Source organism: Corvus moneduloides, chromosome 16, assembly GCF_009650955.1.
Source record: "Corvus moneduloides isolate bCorMon1 chromosome 16, bCorMon1.pri, whole genome shotgun sequence".
NCBI classification, from domain to species: Eukaryota; Metazoa; Chordata; class Aves; order Passeriformes; family Corvidae; genus Corvus; species Corvus moneduloides.
In genome coordinates this window covers 9,970,746-9,988,895 of record NC_045491.1, presented here as the reverse complement: position 1 = coordinate 9,988,895, position 18,150 = coordinate 9,970,746, and the positions used below count along the sequence as shown (strand labels likewise).

Below are 18,150 nucleotides of genomic sequence, written 5' to 3'. Positions count from 1 at the left end.
CTCTGCAGCACCGAGCCTGTGGCTATCACTGGTCCAGGATGGTGCGAGGGCTGCACCAAAGGGCAGGAAACCACTCAAATGCTGACTGCTGCTGCAGTGCTCCTGGAGACTTTGGGAGTGAGGATGCAGTCCCAGCATACTAACAGTGCTTGGGAACAGCTGAGTCCTGCTGGCCTGTTCCCCCCCACAGTGTTCACAGTATCCTGAGGGCCTGCAGCGGGTCTCTGAGCACCATCAGCTCTGATCCCCATCCTTGCACCCTCCTGGCCCCTCACTGCTGCCCATGGATCTGGCTCAACTGCATCCTTCTCCTCCATTGCCCAACTCCAAAATGACAAAATGTCCTTTTACCAGCTCCAGGTTTCCTACCAGGACAATGAGAACAGGGAGGCACTTGAGCAACAGGCCTGGTGTCTGTTTCAGGACCTCACTGGGGCCATGAGGCTGGAGCAATTCAGCCCTGGCTGCCCCGCAGCACTGAGGATCCCTGTCCACGTACACATACCGCTCAGCCTCTGATTCCCAACACAAGGGGAGGTGGCAGTTTGTCAGCCCAGAACCAAAAGGTTGTTAATGACATAAATATTAGACACAGAAAACTGGACTAACAGTGATGATTTGGCCCTGAGCACTTTCTTTGGCTCTGGAAATAAATTCTAAACTTGTTCTCTTCTGCCTTCAACACGGAGACATAGTGGGCAGGACACCACTTTTAATCTTATTTGCTGTTTCTAGTGTGTACTTTATTGCTTCCCTATTCTTTTAGGTTTCATTCTCTTGGCACAAACTTTATGTTTGATTTGAGATTTCTGATCTCAACACTGGGGCAGCTTTTCTCTCTGCCTGCTTGGCAGCTGTCTGTGCTTGGGATGAGCCCTGGGCCAGGTCCCCCCTGGAAAACACACAGAGCCGGGAGCCCCCAGCAGTGGTTCCTGCTGCTGTCAGTTCATGGTATGGCGAGATCAGTTTCTTGGAGGGGAAATAAGGCCATAGGCCTGGCCTGAGGCCTGAAGACAGGCTCCAAATCCCTTGCATGGTTTTTGTGTCATGAGCGCTGTTCGGCCACAGCCCCACAGTCCCATGAGCCAAGCGCTGCTCTGAGCAGGGAGGAGCAGGAGAGGCTGCTGGGGCCATACTGGAGACACTACCCTGGGCAAATGAGCATCAAGGAGCTGCAAGCGGCCTGGGAGGGACAGGATGTTGGGGGTCCTTCAGGGTTAATGTCAGACAAGGCAGTGGCGTCTAGCTGCTTTGGTAAATCCCAGTACAGGAGATTGGATAGTTTGGGAGTGGTGAAGGAGGTAAGATGGGAAAGATCTGCTTGGGAACAGAGCCAGGGACCCAAGAGAGATGAGAAGGAGAGGGAGCACTGATGGGACCCTGAAAAGTGGCTAAGGGATGTGGGGAAGAGAAGATGAAGGAGAGGATGGTGTAAGGCTGGGTGCAGAATGCAGCACCAATTCCACAAAGGAATGGGTGAGGGGGGCAGAAGGAAGCAGGATGTTTCCCAGAGCTCGCAGTTCTTCCTCCAGCCGCCATGCTGCAAGGCACTGGCTGAGGAGAGGGAATCTTCTGCGGTGATCCAGTGGGCTCTTTCATCCTGCAATGCCAGTGCCTGGCTTCCCGCTCCAGGGATCCCACTGGGGGCTGGCTCCCAGGGCTCTTTTAGCACAGGTGGCAGGGCCGGGAGCATGCTGATGGCACCAGAAAGCTGTTGTTTATGTGGAGTGGGGTGTAAACAGCAAACATGTCATGGGAAAGACATGCCCTACACGGATACAAAGACTGGAAGCAAAATTGTCGGCTTTACAAAACATTCCTCCCTTGCAAGTAGAGAAACCTGGAGGTGTTGAGGCATCCGCAGCAGCTTTATTTATCCAGACGCCTCTAATGTTCATGCTTAGGCAATGTGTCTGCTGCCGAGGCTGGATCACCACATGGAGGTGGTGATCTAAAATGGAAAAAGCAACTTTTCCACAAATTTGGCAGTTTGTCATGGACAGGAACTAAGTGATGGATACCTTCCACCGCAGAAAGGGGAACCTGCCAATGCCTGGCCCCTCAGGTACCTCCACCCTTGCTGTCGTTGCCCAGGCAGGGCAGTGGCCCTCGGATGGGGGGCTGCAGCCTCATGGGCTCTGTCAGTGCCAGGGCCCTGCCTGGCACTGCACTGGCTCTGGTGCAGCACATACGAGTGGTGGGAGAACCAGCCCTGGGTGCATTCACACCAGTCAGGGATTGCCCAGTGCTGTCCAGCTCCTCTGAGCTGGTGCTGTGCACGTGGCTCCATCCCCCTGCTTTGACCCACATAGAGGGGCCAGGGCTCAGCCCTGCCTGGCAGAACCTGCTGCCACACAGAGCAGTGGACACAGTACCCAACGTCCCCAAAGGAAAAACTCGTGGGTCACTGAGGATGATGTTTGCCTCCACAAGGACTCAGCTCATCCTCTAGATCCAGAGCTCTCCCGAGGCAGCAGGATACTTCTTCCTGGAAACTCCATTCCTGCTCCCAGCGAGGAGCAGTGCCACTGCTCCCACACCAACCCAGGTGAGAGGCTGTAGCAGCACTGCTTTTCATTTTTTCTCCATTGTTTCTTATGTCTGCACCGAGTTCTGGATGTTGCACAGGACGGAACCTGGTCCCCGCCCTGGACTGGCTGCCGGGAGCCTGCGGCATCCTCGTTTGTGTCGGGCTGACACTTCTTGCCTGTCTCTCCCTATCATCATCCTTCTTCCCAAGGAACAAGACAAGTAGTTTTCTGTAGCCGATCAAGCTTCTAGTGCTGAGAAAGCAGGAGCGATGGCTGCTAATGTCTAAGCGGTGCCGCACGCAGCCCTTCGGCTCAGCAGGAGCAGCCAAGCGGAAGCCTGGGATGTCGGGGCGCAAGAGAAAAGAAAAGGGGAGCCGGGGATGGGGATGGAGCAGTCCGCAGTCATACTCTGCCACAGCCGGTGCGCTTCCCGGCTCAGACTGCATGTGGGGCATCACACCCGGGACAGGCGGGGCTGAGCAGCCCCAGCCTGGCAGTGAAATTTAATTCATGCGTCACTTTAAAGCTTTTCCCTCCTACTTACCGGCGGCACCGCGGCGGCCGATGGCTGCTCCTCCTGCCCTTGCCGAGGACAGAAGCGACTGCTACCGTGGGGCGGCCCCGCCGCGCTCCCCCCGTGGGCTGATGGTTCGGGCAGCGCCGTTCTGGCACCGGGCTGGGGCATCCCGGGAACCGGCCGTGACCCTCGCAGCCCCGAGCCCCGGCTGCCGCTCCCTGGCGAGGGCTGCTCACACCATTCTGGTGCTGGTTCCCGGTCCCGGGCGGAGGTTGCGCGGCTGCGGGAGGCGCCGCTTCCGACCCAGGGAGGTGCCCCCGGCTCCACACCGCTGCTTCGAGCGGTTCAGGGCTAGCTGCGGGGCAGAGCGGGGCAGGGCCAGGCAGGACAGCGGGACCGGGGACGGGACGATCGCACCGGCACCGGGGCCGGGCAGGGCAGGACTCGGCGGGCAGCGGGACCGCCCCAGCCCCGTGGAAGCCCGGTCCAGGGAGGAAGGGCTCTGCGCAGCGGTACCTCCGGCCCGGCCCGGGGGAGGCACCGGCCGCCGAGCGGCCGCGGGGGCTCCAGGAGGCGCTGACGTCAGGCGGCCCCTTAAATAGCGACGCAGCCGCCGCTGCCCCGGCACTTCCCGCGGAGGCAGCGCGGAGCCGCCGCCGCCCGATCGCGGGGATGGCCGCGGCGGGGCGGCGGGCGCAGGGGGGCCGGGGCGGGCGCAGCCCCCTCGGGCGGCCCGGCCGCGCCGCCGCGTAGCCGCGGGAGATGCCGGAGCGGCCGCGCCGGGGCCGGGGCGCCGGGCCGGGGCCCGCCGTGCCCGGCGGCGCGGCCCCATGGAGCCATGGCGCGTAGGGCGCCGAGCGGGTGGGCCCCGGCCGTGGCTCCGGCTCCGTCCCGGCGGCTGGCAGGGAGGGTCCTCGTCCTCTTCACGCTGTCGCTGTCCTGCTCGTACCTCTGCTACAGCCTCCTGTGCTGCTGCGGCAGCCCCGCCGTGCCCCGCGCCCGTTGCCCGCCCGCCCGCGCCGCCGCCGCCAAGAAACTTCTGCAGCAGTCGCGGCCGTGCGGGCGGCCGCCCCCCGCCCCGCCGGCCGGCAGCGCCCCGGGGCCGGCCCGCCCGGGAACCAAGCGCCTGCCGCGGGCCATCGTGGTGGGCGTCAAGAAGGGCGGCACCCGCGCCGTGCTGGAGTTCATCCGGGTGCACCCCGAGGTGCGCGCGCTGGGCACCGAGCCCCACTTCTTCGACAGGAACTACCACCGCGGGCTGGAGTGGTACAGGTGAGGGCGGGGGGCTGCGGGACCGGCCCCCGCCCGCCCCGGGCACCCCTCGTCCCCGGCCGCCGGCCACTCCCCGTCCCAGAACATCCCCGTCCCTACACACCGCGGGCACCCGCTGCTCGCCTCTGTCCCCTCTCCTCTCCCGGCGCTCTCGCTCTCAGTGCGGACTCGGGTCCGCGTTCCTCGGTCAATCGATGGAGCCGGCGGGGCGGGAGCGGCCGGAGCGGTACGGCGGGCGGGCGGGCGGCGGAGGCTGTCGCCCGGCGCACTCAGGGAGTTTTCCTTAATCTCCTTGTAGTGCTGAGCGGGTCGCGGCTCGGTCCTTCCCGTTCACCGGAGCCCTCGGCTGCAGCCCCCCGAGCCCCAGCCCTGCCGCTAGGCAGCCAGGAGCCGGGACGATGCCAGGTTTTCCATCCCGTCTGAGGAAACATTTGCCTGGGTGAAGGGTTCTCCAAAACGTGTGAGTGCCCGTGCACGGGACGCACGGCTGTCCTCCCGCACCCCTGCTCGGTGCACCCCGGCACGATTCTGCTACCGGGCTTGATCGCTGGCTCCGTGAGCGGAACAGTCCCTGTCCTCTGCCATCCCACCTCTCTGAACTCCAGTAACTGTGGATCTATATGGAATCTCTAATAATTTGTAGAGGTCAGCGAGTGTGTCTCCAGCAGGAGATGGGATTTTAATTTCCGTGAGGGCTTTTGTGAGGTGCTCTGAGAGAGGCAGCAAGTTCTGCTGTTAAGCAGGTGACAGCGCCCATGGGCTCAGTGGTGCTGCCAGCGGTTCACCCCCTACTCCCTGCGGTTCCCACCCAGTGTACCCACGGGTGTTTGCTGTGCTGTTGTAGAGTGCTGGGTGCGTTCGGGCAAGGCCGTGGGGCTTCTGCTGGGCATCAGCATCGGGAAGCAGAGGAGCGCTTGGCCTTGCCCCGGGTGCCTGTAGCTCACGGCAGGGGAAAGGACTCTGTCATTGCCAGTGTGTCGGAGCATCATGGCGGGTGGTGGGGGCAGCCCGTGGGGCCACACCGAGCTCACTTGCCCTCCATCTTGACAGCGGTTTCCTAGCAGAGATGTCCCCAGTTCCAAAGCAGGTCAGTGCTCAGTGGCAAGCAGGTGGGAAGTCAGCGTGACACGGGGCTTGTGCCTTGGGAGGCAGCTCAGGCACTGCATGGAGAGAACTGCAGCACTGCTGCCCTGTGTCCTACTGGGGTCACAGTGGACCCTGCAGCCAGGAATGTTCAGATCCTTTTCTGCCAGTACTGGTGGCAGGTGACAGAAGAGCCAAAACAGGCACAGGTGAAGCTCACTGAAGCCATTTCCTTCTCGTGAGGCTGTCCTGCAGCATGTCCAGTTCCTCCTGCTCTTCAGAGAGTAGCTACAGCAATATCCTTTGCCTGCTCTTGCCTCTTGGGAGGTCTGTGACATTCCCGCACCCTCCCCCCAGTATCAGGCACTGTCACCCATCCTGCATCCCTAAAAGCCAGCAGCTGTGAGCAGCCCTGCAGCACAGGCATGTGAGGACAGTGCTTTCTCTGAAGGACACCCAGAGTGGCAGGATAGGTGATGGAGCAGAATATGGGTTCTGGCTGAGCCCCTCACTCAGACGGGAGCTGCATGGGCTCAACACCTAGCTGGAAAGCAACCCCCCCAAATCCTGAGCTGGGGTCCTTCCCTGCATCCTTGTGTCTGCGACTGATCTGTGCTGTTTGTTTCCCCTGCGTGTTGTCAGTGTGGGAAATGTGGGGTGGGAGCCTCATGGGCATTGCAGAACCAAACCTGTGACACTACTCCCAAACAAGGTTTGGGACACAGAGCCTGCCCTGAATGAAGGAACAGACCCCGCCTGGGGCATGTAAGGGCACCTGTGGACACCAGGAGTGGTGCTGGTCCAGGTGCTGTGTCCCCTCTCCTCACACTGTGGCACTGAGGGGCTGCAGCAGTTCCAGCCAAGCAGACAACCTCCCACCCTGAGCCATAGTTTAGCCTGGGATTCTCCATGTGAAGGGACTCAGCTGTGACCAGGAGGGGTGCAGCCTGTGGCAGAGGAGAGAGCAGCTGTGGAGCAAGGTGGGGGCAGCAGTGGGAGCATGGCCAGGTGAGCAGTGTGCTGCCCCGGGGCTCTATGTCTGGATCAATAGAGAGATCATGCTGGAGCAGCAGAGCCTCCAAATTAGTTCAGCTAAAACAATTAAATGACACTTCCTTGGGTTTATTACCTTTTTTTTTTTTTTAGCTTGACAAATGTGCCAAAACTTAAGCACAGAGGCTGCTAAAGTATAAAACGTGGAATTGATTTTCTTCCTTGCAAGTGGAGCAATTAAATGTGGAGCAGGTCTAACCCACAGCATGATAAGCTCCTGTCGCTCTGCCAAGAGCCCGGGGAGCAGGAGAGCAGGGTCGTGCCAGTGGCTACAGCCCAGGAAGGACAGAGGTGAGGCTAGGGGCAGCAGATGTGGGGGCTGTGAGGGATTGCAAGGGGCCTGCCAGGACCCCAGATTGGGGGGCTGCACCTGGCCTGGCTGAGGCTGTCTTCCAGCTGCTGGCTGGGGAGAGCAGGTGCTGCCGTGCTTGCGGAGTGCTGTGGTGGAGGGTGGTGTCTGCAGGCAGCCCGGAGCACAGACCCCTTGGAAAGGCGAAGGTAAAGGCATTCCCTGATGTGAGTAGAGACTTTGCCTGCAGGAGCCCCTGGCTGCTGAGTGCCAAGTCAGCTCTGTCCTTTCCTTGTGCCCCAGTGGGGAGCCAAGTGGAGACACCAAGTTGGACTTCGGTGCAGTGGCAAGTAGCGTGAGAACTGAGCCCCTGTGATGCTCCAGAAACATTGGTTACTGTTTTCTCGTGTTTTCCCCTGCCTTGGCATTTGTCTGACGCAGAGATGGCAGACCTAGCGGGAGGGGAGACCTCCTGATCTGCCTGTCCTTGCCTCTCCAAATGTCATGCTTGCTCACAGCTGCTCTCATGGTGCCTCCTACCTCAGCTCCTGCCATGGGCTGGGGCAGCCCCAGCTGCCCCCTGTGTGGGGGGATCACACGCTCGGCAGAGCCAGACCCCTGGGCTCCCCCCATGTGGGACCACTACCCAGGAGCTGCCCACTTGCTGGCTCCAGACCCAGAGCCCCCGTGCTGTTTACAGTTCCCATCAGTCTCTAATCCACCTCATTGGCTACAGACACACTACAGGAAAGATATTTTTAGCAAGGTCCGTTTTAAGACAACTGAAACCAAACAGCAGCTACTGGGAAATATTGATTCATTACCAATCCTGCACTAAATGTTCAATATTGAGCTTTTTCCTGCTGCAAGTAGTGTGGGCCAATAACCTTCAATATTTTCCAGAACACAGGGAAGATGGTGTCATTTAAATTGCCGTTAACTTTGAGTAGTGATTCTAATTGCAGCATCTCAGGGTGCAGTTTTCCTCCTTAGGATTCCTGAGTGATCCTGTCAGATGTTCCGGTGTTATTTTCACAGAGAGGGGCTTTTCCTTGTGGCTGCAGCAGCAGGCTGAGCCTGGCTCCCACCCATCCTGCTGGCTGCCATAGCTGAGCCCAGCGGAGGCGTTGGCACAGGGCAGAGCCCATCTGGTTCTGCACGGCCCCACCTGAATCCCCTGATCCCACGGGTAGCACCTGGGCCAAGCTTGGCTTCCCCATGTAGTGCTGCGACAGGTCCCTGGAGCACCAGCACTGCTGGAGTTCTGCCCCCTGCCCCTCATCCCTGCCTTGCCTCTGGTTTTGGGGTTGGCTTTGGGGTGCTTCAGGCACTGCAGCAGCACAAGGAAGGCCACAGCCCAGGGGAGCAGCCCTGCCAGCGGGAGCATCGCTGTGTCCCCGCGTTCCTGGGTCTGTGGGAGGGCAAGAGAGGAGCCGGCAGAGCCGCTCCCGCCCCCGGCTAAGTGCTCCCGGCTAATGGCCGGGCTGGCGCACACACAAATGGGAGCCCATTAGGCTTTGCCCGGCGACATGTTTGTGGGCTTTACTGACAGTGCATTTGGGTAAAGTTAATTAGTGAGAAGAGAGGAAGGCAGCAGCTTCAAGGATGCTTTGAAATTTCCTTGACTTCAGAGAGTGCCCTGGCTCTGGGGAATGGGCATGGAACCCGTGGCAGAGACTGTTGCATGAGGCGCTGCCCGGGCAGAGTTCCCTGGGCACTGCCATGCCCGCGCTGCCTGTGGACAGCAGTCCTGCCTGTCCTGTCCCCAGGGTGGGCCAGGTGCTGCCACGACCCTCACTCAGGCCAGGAGAGCTTCCCTCTCTGAGGAGCTGGGAGAGACGCTGGAGATAGGCTCATGTGGGTTGCCTAGCCTTCGGCACTAAAGATGTGTATTCTAGCTCTGTTCCTTCACCTTGTTTGTAAATGCTGCAGTTTGTTCTCACCTTTGCTTGGGAAGCACCAAATCCAGCTGGTGACATGGCACACCACGGGCTTGGCTGCCCTGTGAGGCTGGCGAGAAAAGGACACCAGCCCCTGGTGACCCTGGGTGTCCATGGTGGGGCCAGGCCCTGCCTGCAGTGTGTGCCCAGAGATGGCTGGGGCCAGGAGCAAGAGCCAGAGCTGGCTCGGAGGGCCTCTGAGTGACACTGAGTCTCCAGGACCTATTAGCATGTCGGTGGGGTTTTTGCTTGGTTGCACTGTCCATTTTCACTCACCTGGCACAGGGAGGTCACCAAGTGGCCACCGCGACTCTGACACAGGCTGTTAACTTGGGAATTGCTGCAGCAGCTGGGGCACATGTGGTGGTTTTAAAAACAAGTATTCAGTTTTGAAGTTTCACCTTTGGAAGGAGTTGCCTTGGAAATGGGAAAGGGGGAAGACTCCAGCCTGTCTCCATTAGCAGAGAGCAGTACCCAGCAGGGCTGAGAGCTGGGGTCTGTGCAAGCTGTGCAGGAAGCCCTCATCTCCTGCTTCTTCCCAGCTCCACTGCTCTCAGAGCAGACCTTGGCCTTTGCCAGACCCTCCATCAGTGCCAAGTGGTTATTAAGGAAGGTGAGGGTCACACATAGGTGTGTGTCTATGAAGGGCAATGGCAGTGTGCCCTTTGAAAAAGAATCTCTTGACTTAAAGGACACTGCAAATCTCTGGAGCATTTAAGTGATTAAAAATGAATCAGCAACAAAGTTAATTACTGTGTTCGCTCTGCTTTTATGCATGGAAATGTCCCTCATTAGCCGTCTGCAAGCACTGGTGTAAATTCTTTGAACATAAACATTTATTAAAGGGAGCTGCTCCATCATTAAATCCTGGCTGCTGTAGTGCGGGGTGGTGGCAGCGGGGCCATGGGGCCCAGCCAGCTGCTGCCAGGGCCTTGGGCCCTTGGGTGCGGTTGTAGCTGTGGGCATGGTGCTGTCCCTGCAGGCTGGGGGATGCAGCCGGTCTGTCCTGCTTGGCATGGCAGCACCCTGACAGCGAGGGGCTGCAGAGCAGTGCTGGGGAATCCCCTCCCTCCCCTCAGCCCCTTGCAGTCCTTGGCAGGATGGTGCAGCCCTCAGCCAGGGCATCGCTGTGTCCTCAATGACCCCTGTGATATCTCTCAGCCAGAGCTTTTTATCTTTGTCACACCTCTGTTTCTCACGTGTTTAACCCAGTTTTGCTTAAACTTCCCGAAGCTACCAGAAGCAGCTTTGCTGGAGCTTTCATCCACCACTGCCACCCACTGTCCTGCTGAGCAGAGGGTGCCAGGCAAGAGCTGATGGTGCTGTCAGTTGTGTGTGCACCCGTGGCACAGCATAGCATGGCACGGCATGGCACAGTCCTGCTGGGAGCTGAGGCCAGTGCTGACTTCTGTGCTTCCTGTGCTCATCTCCCAGCACGTCAAGCTGCAGCTGGAGACACGCTCACAGCCCACCCTTCCCTGCTGGTGACATCAGCTGGGAGAGGGAAAGCGCAGAGCCCTCACCACAGGAGCTAGCACTTGGGATTTTTTTGCCAAATTAAACAGTTTGTTTTTGTGCTGCTGAGCAGATGGAGCCCACGATCGCACACGCCAACCTGTGTACACAACGGGCTGCAGCAGGCAGGGACTGACCCGGGGTTGTGATGGGATTATCAGTGGGCGCTGCTCTCCCCACTTTTACCTGCAATATCTCAATTGTTTGATGAGATTTTGTACAAATTCCTCCCCGGGAGAGTGTTTCACGCATGTTCGACATCAAAGCACCACAGCCAGTGAGGGAGCGCATGTTTCTTTAATGTGGGAGTGTTGTAGGGGCTGCAGGGTGCCCAAAGGCTGATTATAACAAAATTAATAATTCAGGGCTTGGAAAGGTGCTGGTGAGGAGTTAACTCCTTCAGGGCAGGTCGCTGCCTTCATGCTGCCACAGCCAGGTCAGGCTCTGCCTTGCTGCCGCCCAAGACCTCTGGGGTTGTGGGGTTGTGGGGGCTGTGCTGGCTCCCAGGGACCGCAGGGCACAGCTGGGCCACATCAGGCTGTACCCACACGTGTCCCCGTGTCACTAACATGGGCAAATGCAACCTCTAATCTGGGCTGAAGGGAGTGTTAACGCCCATATCAAATGATACGAAAGGGCTTTAAGAATTGGGCAACTCTAGTGCAAGTAATCTCTAGTTCAGAAGGAATTAATGCTGTCCCTGCAGCCAGAGCAATGTGCTGAGTGAGTGCCCCAGCTATCCTCCCCCCACCACTGTCAGTCGTACATCACTGTCCCCATGCTGGCAGCAGCTGGCTCAGCGCATGCCAGGAGCCAGTGCCAAGGCCAGCTGGGGACATCAGCAGAGCCACAGGACACGTCCATGGAGCAGCAGGGGCAGCTCCTGGTTGAGCCCTGGCCACGCAGCTGCGTGGCACTGTGGGCCAGCACCAAGAGCCTTCACACCTACACAAGCGAGCCTGGGCCTTAAAGCTGTGTGACATACTATTTGTATGCAAATAACCCTGTGAATGCAGAAGTCCAAAAATATTATTTTAAAGTCGGGTGTAATTAGGTTTGCCATGCATTTCCCTGCTCCTGCAGCCCTGGGGATCCTGCTGTTAGTGGGAAAATGAATGCCTAGATGACATCTCTCCCCCTTGCATGGCTTCACTGGTGATTTATTTATCTGCTTGTGCTGTGTTTTGTTGTCTCAGCAGTCTCTGTTGCTCAGAAGCAGCAAACACTGGGAGTCCATTTAAAAAAAACAACTCTTGTCTCATTTCAGTAATTTACTATGCAGAGGTTTTGTGTTTTTCATAATGGATTAGAACCTGTAATTTTGTATTTTGAATGCATGGACCTAATAACTCACGTAATGAAAGTCTAACAGGCTTGAGGATGCGCCATTAATGAAACAGCAGTTTTATGATTCTCCACAATATATTGTAATAGTGAATCACTTACAGAGCTGTCCAGTGCTGATTTATGATGAAACTTGTTTGTGATGTGGAGATAGAGCCATGTGCCTGCACTGAATTAGCACCTCCTGACAGTCATTAAACAATGGGAATCGTAATCGGGATTTATGGGGTTTGAAGCAGAGCAGTGGGAAAGGCCAATTAAGCGCCATCCATGCTCAGGTACCTCAGTGAACCAGGCCTGCTAATTTATGCTGACTAATTAGTTTGTTTTCTCTCAAATTCGGGAGCTGGTCAAGAGCATATGAGGGTGCACGGGCTGGTGCCCTCGATATGTGCTGCCACTCCCTGCCATGTCCTGGGTCTTCCATCTCTGTCCTCCTGTCACACAGGGTGTTGTGGGCTGCCGTTGGATCTCCTCCCAGTTAGGTCTTTCATCAGCCCAGAGCTGCTGGCCATGGGCCATGTTTTAGGGATGCTGGAGGTGCCAGGTCTCAGTCACTGCACTGACGCAGCCTCGGAAGCCCCCGCATTGTGGTGCCGGCACGGCCGTGGTGGCTGTGCCAGGTTTATCGCATGGATAACAGGGATGCCGTCAGAAATGGCTGCAGAGAGGGATGGTGTGTTTGCTTTCTGTCACTGCTGCTGGCCTGAAACTCACTGGAGTACCCAGGGCTCCAAGGCTGGTGAAATGACTGCAGTACCAGTGCCAGCCCCTGTGCAGGGGCTAACACCCACTGCGGGGCCCAGCCAGGCAGACAGAGCCTGGGGATGTGCATTGTGGGGGGCTCACAGGGAGCTCCACAAGCTGAATTGGGGATGTGCATTGTGGGGGGCTCACAGGGAGCTCCATAAGCTGAATTTGGGCTGTGCCTGCTCACACTGCAGCAGCTGCTAGTGCCACAGGTGCTGGTGCCACAGGGTGCTGCTGAGGTGTGGGTGCAGCAGAAATGTGCTGGCCTCATCCTGGCTGCCAGCACTCCCTGCCCGCTCCAGCCAGGCATTCCCTACCTGCTCCCTGCCTGCTCCAGCCAGGAGACCTACAGTGCCGTGAATCTGACTGCAGGATTTGATAGTTTACTCTAGTAATACAAGACCAATTTATAAATCTTTCCATCCCATTAGTTTTTATTTGATTTGGATGTTCAGATGTCAAAGCAAATGATTTAATTAGTGTTAAGCTGGGCTGCAGGGATGCTGTATTTCCCCCAGTCTGGTGCTCCTTGCCTGGCCTGCAGCCCAGCTCCCAGTGCCAGAAACAGATGGGTGTACCCAGGAGCCCATTTGGAGCTCTTGGGCCTGCTCAAGCCCTGGTGGGGTGGGTGATAGCCTGGTGGGCATGAGCGCCACATCCCTGGGCAGCCCCTTGCCCTAGCTCCCACTGGCAGAGTGGCACAGCCCCCTGGACCCTGTTCATTGCTCCCCATGGCTCTTTGTGATGGTGATGTGGCACAGCCATCACATTCCTACGTCCTGGCACTGGACACACACTTGCTACTCTGTGTGTGGGGCTTCCGGTACCCCTGTCCTCTGCCCAGGCTGTCCCCTGGGACTGGGATGGACCTGGAAGTCATCCGTGGCCAGGGTCCTCCACTGTGCTGCTGGAGGGGTCTGTGCCTGCTTTGTTCCACTGGAGGGGACATGTCACCAGCCCCATGGTGCAGTCACTACCTCCTGGTACCTGTCCCGGCTCCTTCCTTACCATCACCTTCTGCTTTGCTTGCAGGAGCCTGATGCCACGAACACTTGACAGCCAGATCACAGTGGAAAAGACCCCCAGCTACTTTGTCACCAAAGAGGCACCGCGGCGGATCTTCAACATGTCCCGGGACACGAAGCTGATCGTGGTGGTGCGCAACCCCGTCACCCGCGCCATCTCGGACTACACACAGACCCTCTCCAAGAAGCCGGACATCCCCACCTTCGAGGGGCTGACCTTTCGCAACCGCAGCCTGGGGCTGGTGGACACCTCCTGGAACGCCATCCGCATCGGGATGTACGCTGTTCACCTGGAGAGCTGGCTCCAGTACTTCCCTCTCTCACAGATTCACTTTGTCAGTGGGGAGAAGCTGATCACGGACCCAGCAGGGGAGATGGGCAAAGTCCAGGACTTCCTGGGCATCAAACGGGTTATCACAGACAAGCACTTCTACTTCAACAAGACAAAAGGCTTTCCATGCCTGAAGAAGTCAGAGAGCAGCGGCTTGCCTCGCTGCCTTGGCAAGTCCAAGGGCAGGACTCATGTGCAGATAGACCCCGAGGTGATCGAGCAGCTTCGGGACTTTTATAGACCTTATAATATCAAATTCTATGAAACAGTCGGGCAGGACTTCAGGTGGGAATAAGTGTCCGGGAGAGGAGGTGCAGTGACATGAAGCTGCAGTCTTCTGTGAGGGGGGCCCAAGGGGCTGGAGCCAGGACTCCCCTCAGCCCATCCTGTCCAGAATTGCAAGCAGAGGCAGGCAAGGAGTTGCCCTGTTCCTTAGGAGTCTGCAATGCTCCAGAGTGAACCAAGATAAGGAAGACTCAGAGTCCTGCTGCAGCCACCAAGCTAAGGGATGAGTGCTCAGCAGCACTGCCTATCCCAGCAGGTCAGCAGTGACATGGCTTCCTCTGTGGGGTCCTGTTTGCTTTTAGCACCACATGGTCCCCAGGGCCACAGTGATGGCCCCGTCCTGCAGCCTGTGTTCAGGCTGCTCTGAAGCACATCCCTCTGTGTCCCAAAACAGATGGATGCTCCTGGACAGTGGCAGTGGGACTGTCCCTGCCAAGCCATGTCCTGGGCAGGCAGAGCTCCAGCCACTCCACTTTGCCTTTGTCACTTGCTCACCATGTGTACCGATGAGGACAGTGAGATGTATCTGCTTGACAAAGAAGTCTATGGAAAATGTTGTACTGATATTTTGTCCTGTGAATAAAGCACAGAATCCTGCTGTTACGGGTACTTTAGTGGCACTTGTTTCCTTGTTCAGCATGTGATCCCTTCATGTAAATAAAGTGGCTTCCACCAGTCCGTATGCATGGGCTGTTCTTAGGACAGGGCTGGGCAGCCCCAGGCAGAGCTGGGGGGCCATGGGGAACCCCCACACCCATGGGCAGGAGAGGGAGCGGGCAGGGGCTTGGGCAGGACAGGGGGTCAGCTGGACATGACCAAGGGGACATGTGGCACAGCCCTGCCTGGGGCTCCTCAGGCTCATCCTCTGGCACGGGACTGGGGATGTCTCGGAATGATGCACAGTGGCTGTGTGGGGATGCTACACACCATGGACCAGTTTGCAAGGCCTTACTGTGAATGATTAGTAACCAGTGAGCTCTAATAGGGAAAAATTGTAGTTAATTAGTGGACACCTAAGAGAGCCATATCTGCACCTTTGCCACTGCCAGCCACAGCAGTGCGGGGACCCAAAGGCAGTTATGGGCAGGTAGAGGGAGAGACAGGAATTAACGGCCATTGACAGGAAAATGGGATATTTGCTTGTATGATTTTTCCTTTAAAGGAGAAAAACACTCACAGTGAGACTCACAAATCTCAGCCTCGCCGTAGAAAAGCTATTTCCAATCCACTCCAAGGAGGCAGAAGGTGCCAGGTTAGATTGATCCTCCTGACAATACTGTATTAGTGGGAAATTAGAGCTGGAGTCTGAAGAAACTGCTGCGATATCAAACAATTACTTTACATTTGTCCTTACAAATGGAGGGAGCAGAAATGTGCTTAAATCAAGTATTAGCTTTCCAAAGGGTGAGCAAATGACGGCTCAGGAAGGGCTGCACTGAAAATGCAGAGCACATTAGGAGCTCTTAAAAATGGCTTAAAAAGCCCCAAGCAGGCAATCTGCATGCCGAGGAGGCAGGGGAGGGGTTTGATGAGGATGGAAGGGTTTGGTGAGGACATGGAGTGCTGCTGGTTTGGTAACCTGGTGCTGAGTAGAGGGGCTGCCAGAGGGAGCCCCCTGCTCGTCCAGCCTGGGTTCTCCCCACCCAGGGGACAGGAGACAGAGCCTGTGCTCTCAGGGCTGTCACGCAACTGTTCCCAGCCATCCCTGGCGCAGCACATCCCGCGGCCCTGGCTGCCCCCACAGCACGGCCACTGCCGTTGTGTGCACCGTGTTTTGATGGGTTCACTCAGGCCTGAACCCCAGAGAGCAGCTGTTTAATATTTATCATCTCATAAATAGTTAAACATAATGAATGTGATTTAAGTGGTCCCTGATCCCACTCGCGCTGAAGAGCTCTTGAGATGGGCAGGGCCAAGGGAATCATTCACTGGCCCATTCACATCACCGGCAAGTGCCCTGCCCAGGAAGAGCAGAGCCGCTGGAACATCCACAGGACTCACAGCACCACTCCTGCTTAGCAGCAGCCTCTCCTCCCAAAATGGCCCCCTCCCCACTGGGACCATCCCAGGACCTCCCAGTCAAGGACCTTATCTTTGACATAGTGTCCCCATTAGTTATTCGCCCTGCCTGTCTCTTGGTGAGGAGACCCTGACCCAGGTGGGAGCTGCCCTGGGAGCACCGTAACTCCGGTGTCTCCCCATGCGTATTTCCAGGTGCACAAGTAGTATTGTTTATCCCTCTGACCAAGGCAGGATCACAGTGCTGTAAGCATCGAGAAAATTTGATTGACTTCTTATTAAGTTAATCTGATTCAATTTCACTGCTGGCTCCATGTTTACTGGCAGCAGGCAGAGCCCTGGGAGTGACTGTGGGGGACTCCCAGCCCTGTCCCCCCACTGCGATGCTCAGCAGTGTGCTCCTAACACACCTCCTTCCGCGCACACAGAGCAGGCAGCAAATAAATGCGATCATTAACAGAAACCTCCAACCCCTCAGAGATGATGGATGCTCAGGGGTAGCTGGGATTCAGATACGTTCAAGTAGGTCAAGTTTCTTCCTGTTATTTCATCAGGCTGCAGCAAGGAACAGGTACATGGGGCCGGTTGGACTCAGGGCTCTGTCACTGCTGCCCTGTACAGCTGGATGGGTACAGCTGGATGGGTACAGCTGGATGTCACCCAGTGATGCCAGGACCCGCCTGCCTGGGCAGCACAGAGACACAGAGGGGCTGTCCCTGGTACCGGCTCTGTGCCCGTGGTGACCCCGGCACTGCAGGCTCCCCTCCACAACACAGCTCACCAACAGGCTCTGGGGGCTGCGCCCCACTGCCAGCCCTCCCCTTCTCCACAGGAACCCTTCAACCTCTCCTGGAAAAGTCATCTCCACGGAACTCCCAGATACCATCAGCCTCTGACCCCCAATGTGCTTCCCTTCCCGCCAGCCCCGCTGTCCTGCCCATTGGCACTCAGAGGGCACAGGAGCTGCCCGCGGGCACAAGTCCGCAGGGGAACGAGAGCTGTGCAGAGGAGGAGCCGGCTGTGCCTGCGGCTGCCAGCCCAGCCCGGCGCCCGCTCCCCGGTGATGTGCCTCTGCTCACAATGGATTGACTCATTGCATTTGCTTTGAAAGTTTTCCAAGTTCCTCTCCAAGCCCTGCCCAGTGTTCCACGAGCAGGTGCAGCGCAGCAACGAGAGGACCTGATGGCATCAATACTGCATCGCTGCATAATTCATTACTTGACAGCTAATTAGCCGGCTGGTCCAATTAGTGACTCCTGTACAGCCAGGGCTGTGGGCGCCGGCAGCAGGGGACTGGCACTCACAGCAGGCGGGCGGCTGAGGGGGCTGACACTTGCCGGTGGCCGTGGGGGCTGGCCCTTGACAATGGCCGTGCCGGCAGCTTGTGGGGCCCGTGGGGTGTCAGCTTCCCAGTGACCTTCTGCCAACTGATGGTGGTGGGTGTAGCACCCCAGGATGCTGCAACAGTGCCTATCAAAGGCACTTTAACCTTGGCTGGGGTTCCCCATAGCGCTGTGGGAACACTGACCCCACAGTGGTACCACAGGCTGGTCATGGGATCGCCTCTGCCCATTCCCAGAGGGGAAGGGGAGCTGGTGCGGCTCACACCATGTGATACTGAGTCCCAGCCAGCCCTGAGCCACAGCATGAGGCCAGTTCAGTGCAGGTCCCCTGTTGTGAGTAAGTGTTTTAAGATTTTAAAGGACCTTAACATGCTCATTCACGACATCCCTGCTCCCCGCAGCTGGCTCCTGCAGCGAGCGCGGTGTGAGCACAGCAAACTGTCTCCGGCACGCTCCAGTGGCTGGAGATAAGGACAGCTTAGGGATAAATATTTACCCAGTGACTGAATGGATTCAACTGAGTTCATTCCTATTAGAGAATCTGTTTGTAATTATCTGAAGACTCGTTATTACCTGGGGACCTATAATCTCCCACAGTAATGAGTTCAAGTGGCTCCTGTGGCATATCAAGCAGGAAAGGGAAGGTGGGAAGGGGCTGCTGCCATTGCAGCAAGGGCAGGGCAGGGCTCAAGGACAATGGAGCTGGCTCGGCTTTGGGCAGCTGACACCGCGGCACCAAGACCATGGGACACAGAGCTGCCACTTCGCCTCCCTGCAGCAGCTCAGGGGCAAGCCCTAGGCAGAGCTGAGGTCCAGGCAGAGCTCAGAGAGCTCAGAGAGGCAAAAGCTGAGA

The 18,150-nt window shown here is 57.5% G+C and overlaps 1 protein-coding gene across 1 annotated transcript; it reads left to right on the top strand.

Annotated features, from left to right (window-relative positions):
* The first annotated feature begins 3,860 nt into the window (after positions 1 to 3,860).
* On the top strand, positions 3,861 to 14,613 carry HS3ST2 (heparan sulfate-glucosamine 3-sulfotransferase 2). The gene is made up of 2 exons (XM_032126149.1): positions 3,861 to 4,320; positions 13,327 to 14,613. Exons 1-2 carry the CDS (start codon positions 3,887 to 3,889, stop codon positions 13,943 to 13,945), a joined length of 1,053 nt encoding a protein of 350 aa, XP_031982040.1. The 5' UTR covers positions 3,861 to 3,886; the 3' UTR covers positions 13,946 to 14,613.
* Positions 14,614 to 18,150: the final 3,537 nt, after the last annotated feature.

What these genes read in the sequence shown, in the direction of transcription:
- HS3ST2 (XM_032126149.1), top strand. Translation starts at nt 3,887, where the DNA reads ATGGCGCGTAGGGCGCCGAGCGGGTGGGCCCCGGCCGTGGCTCCGGCT. An exon ending in CGCGGGCTGGAGTGGTACAG is followed by an intron (nt 4,321 to 13,326) that starts GTGAGGGCGGGG and finishes CTTTGCTTGCAG; the next exon opens with GAGCCTGATGCCACGAACAC.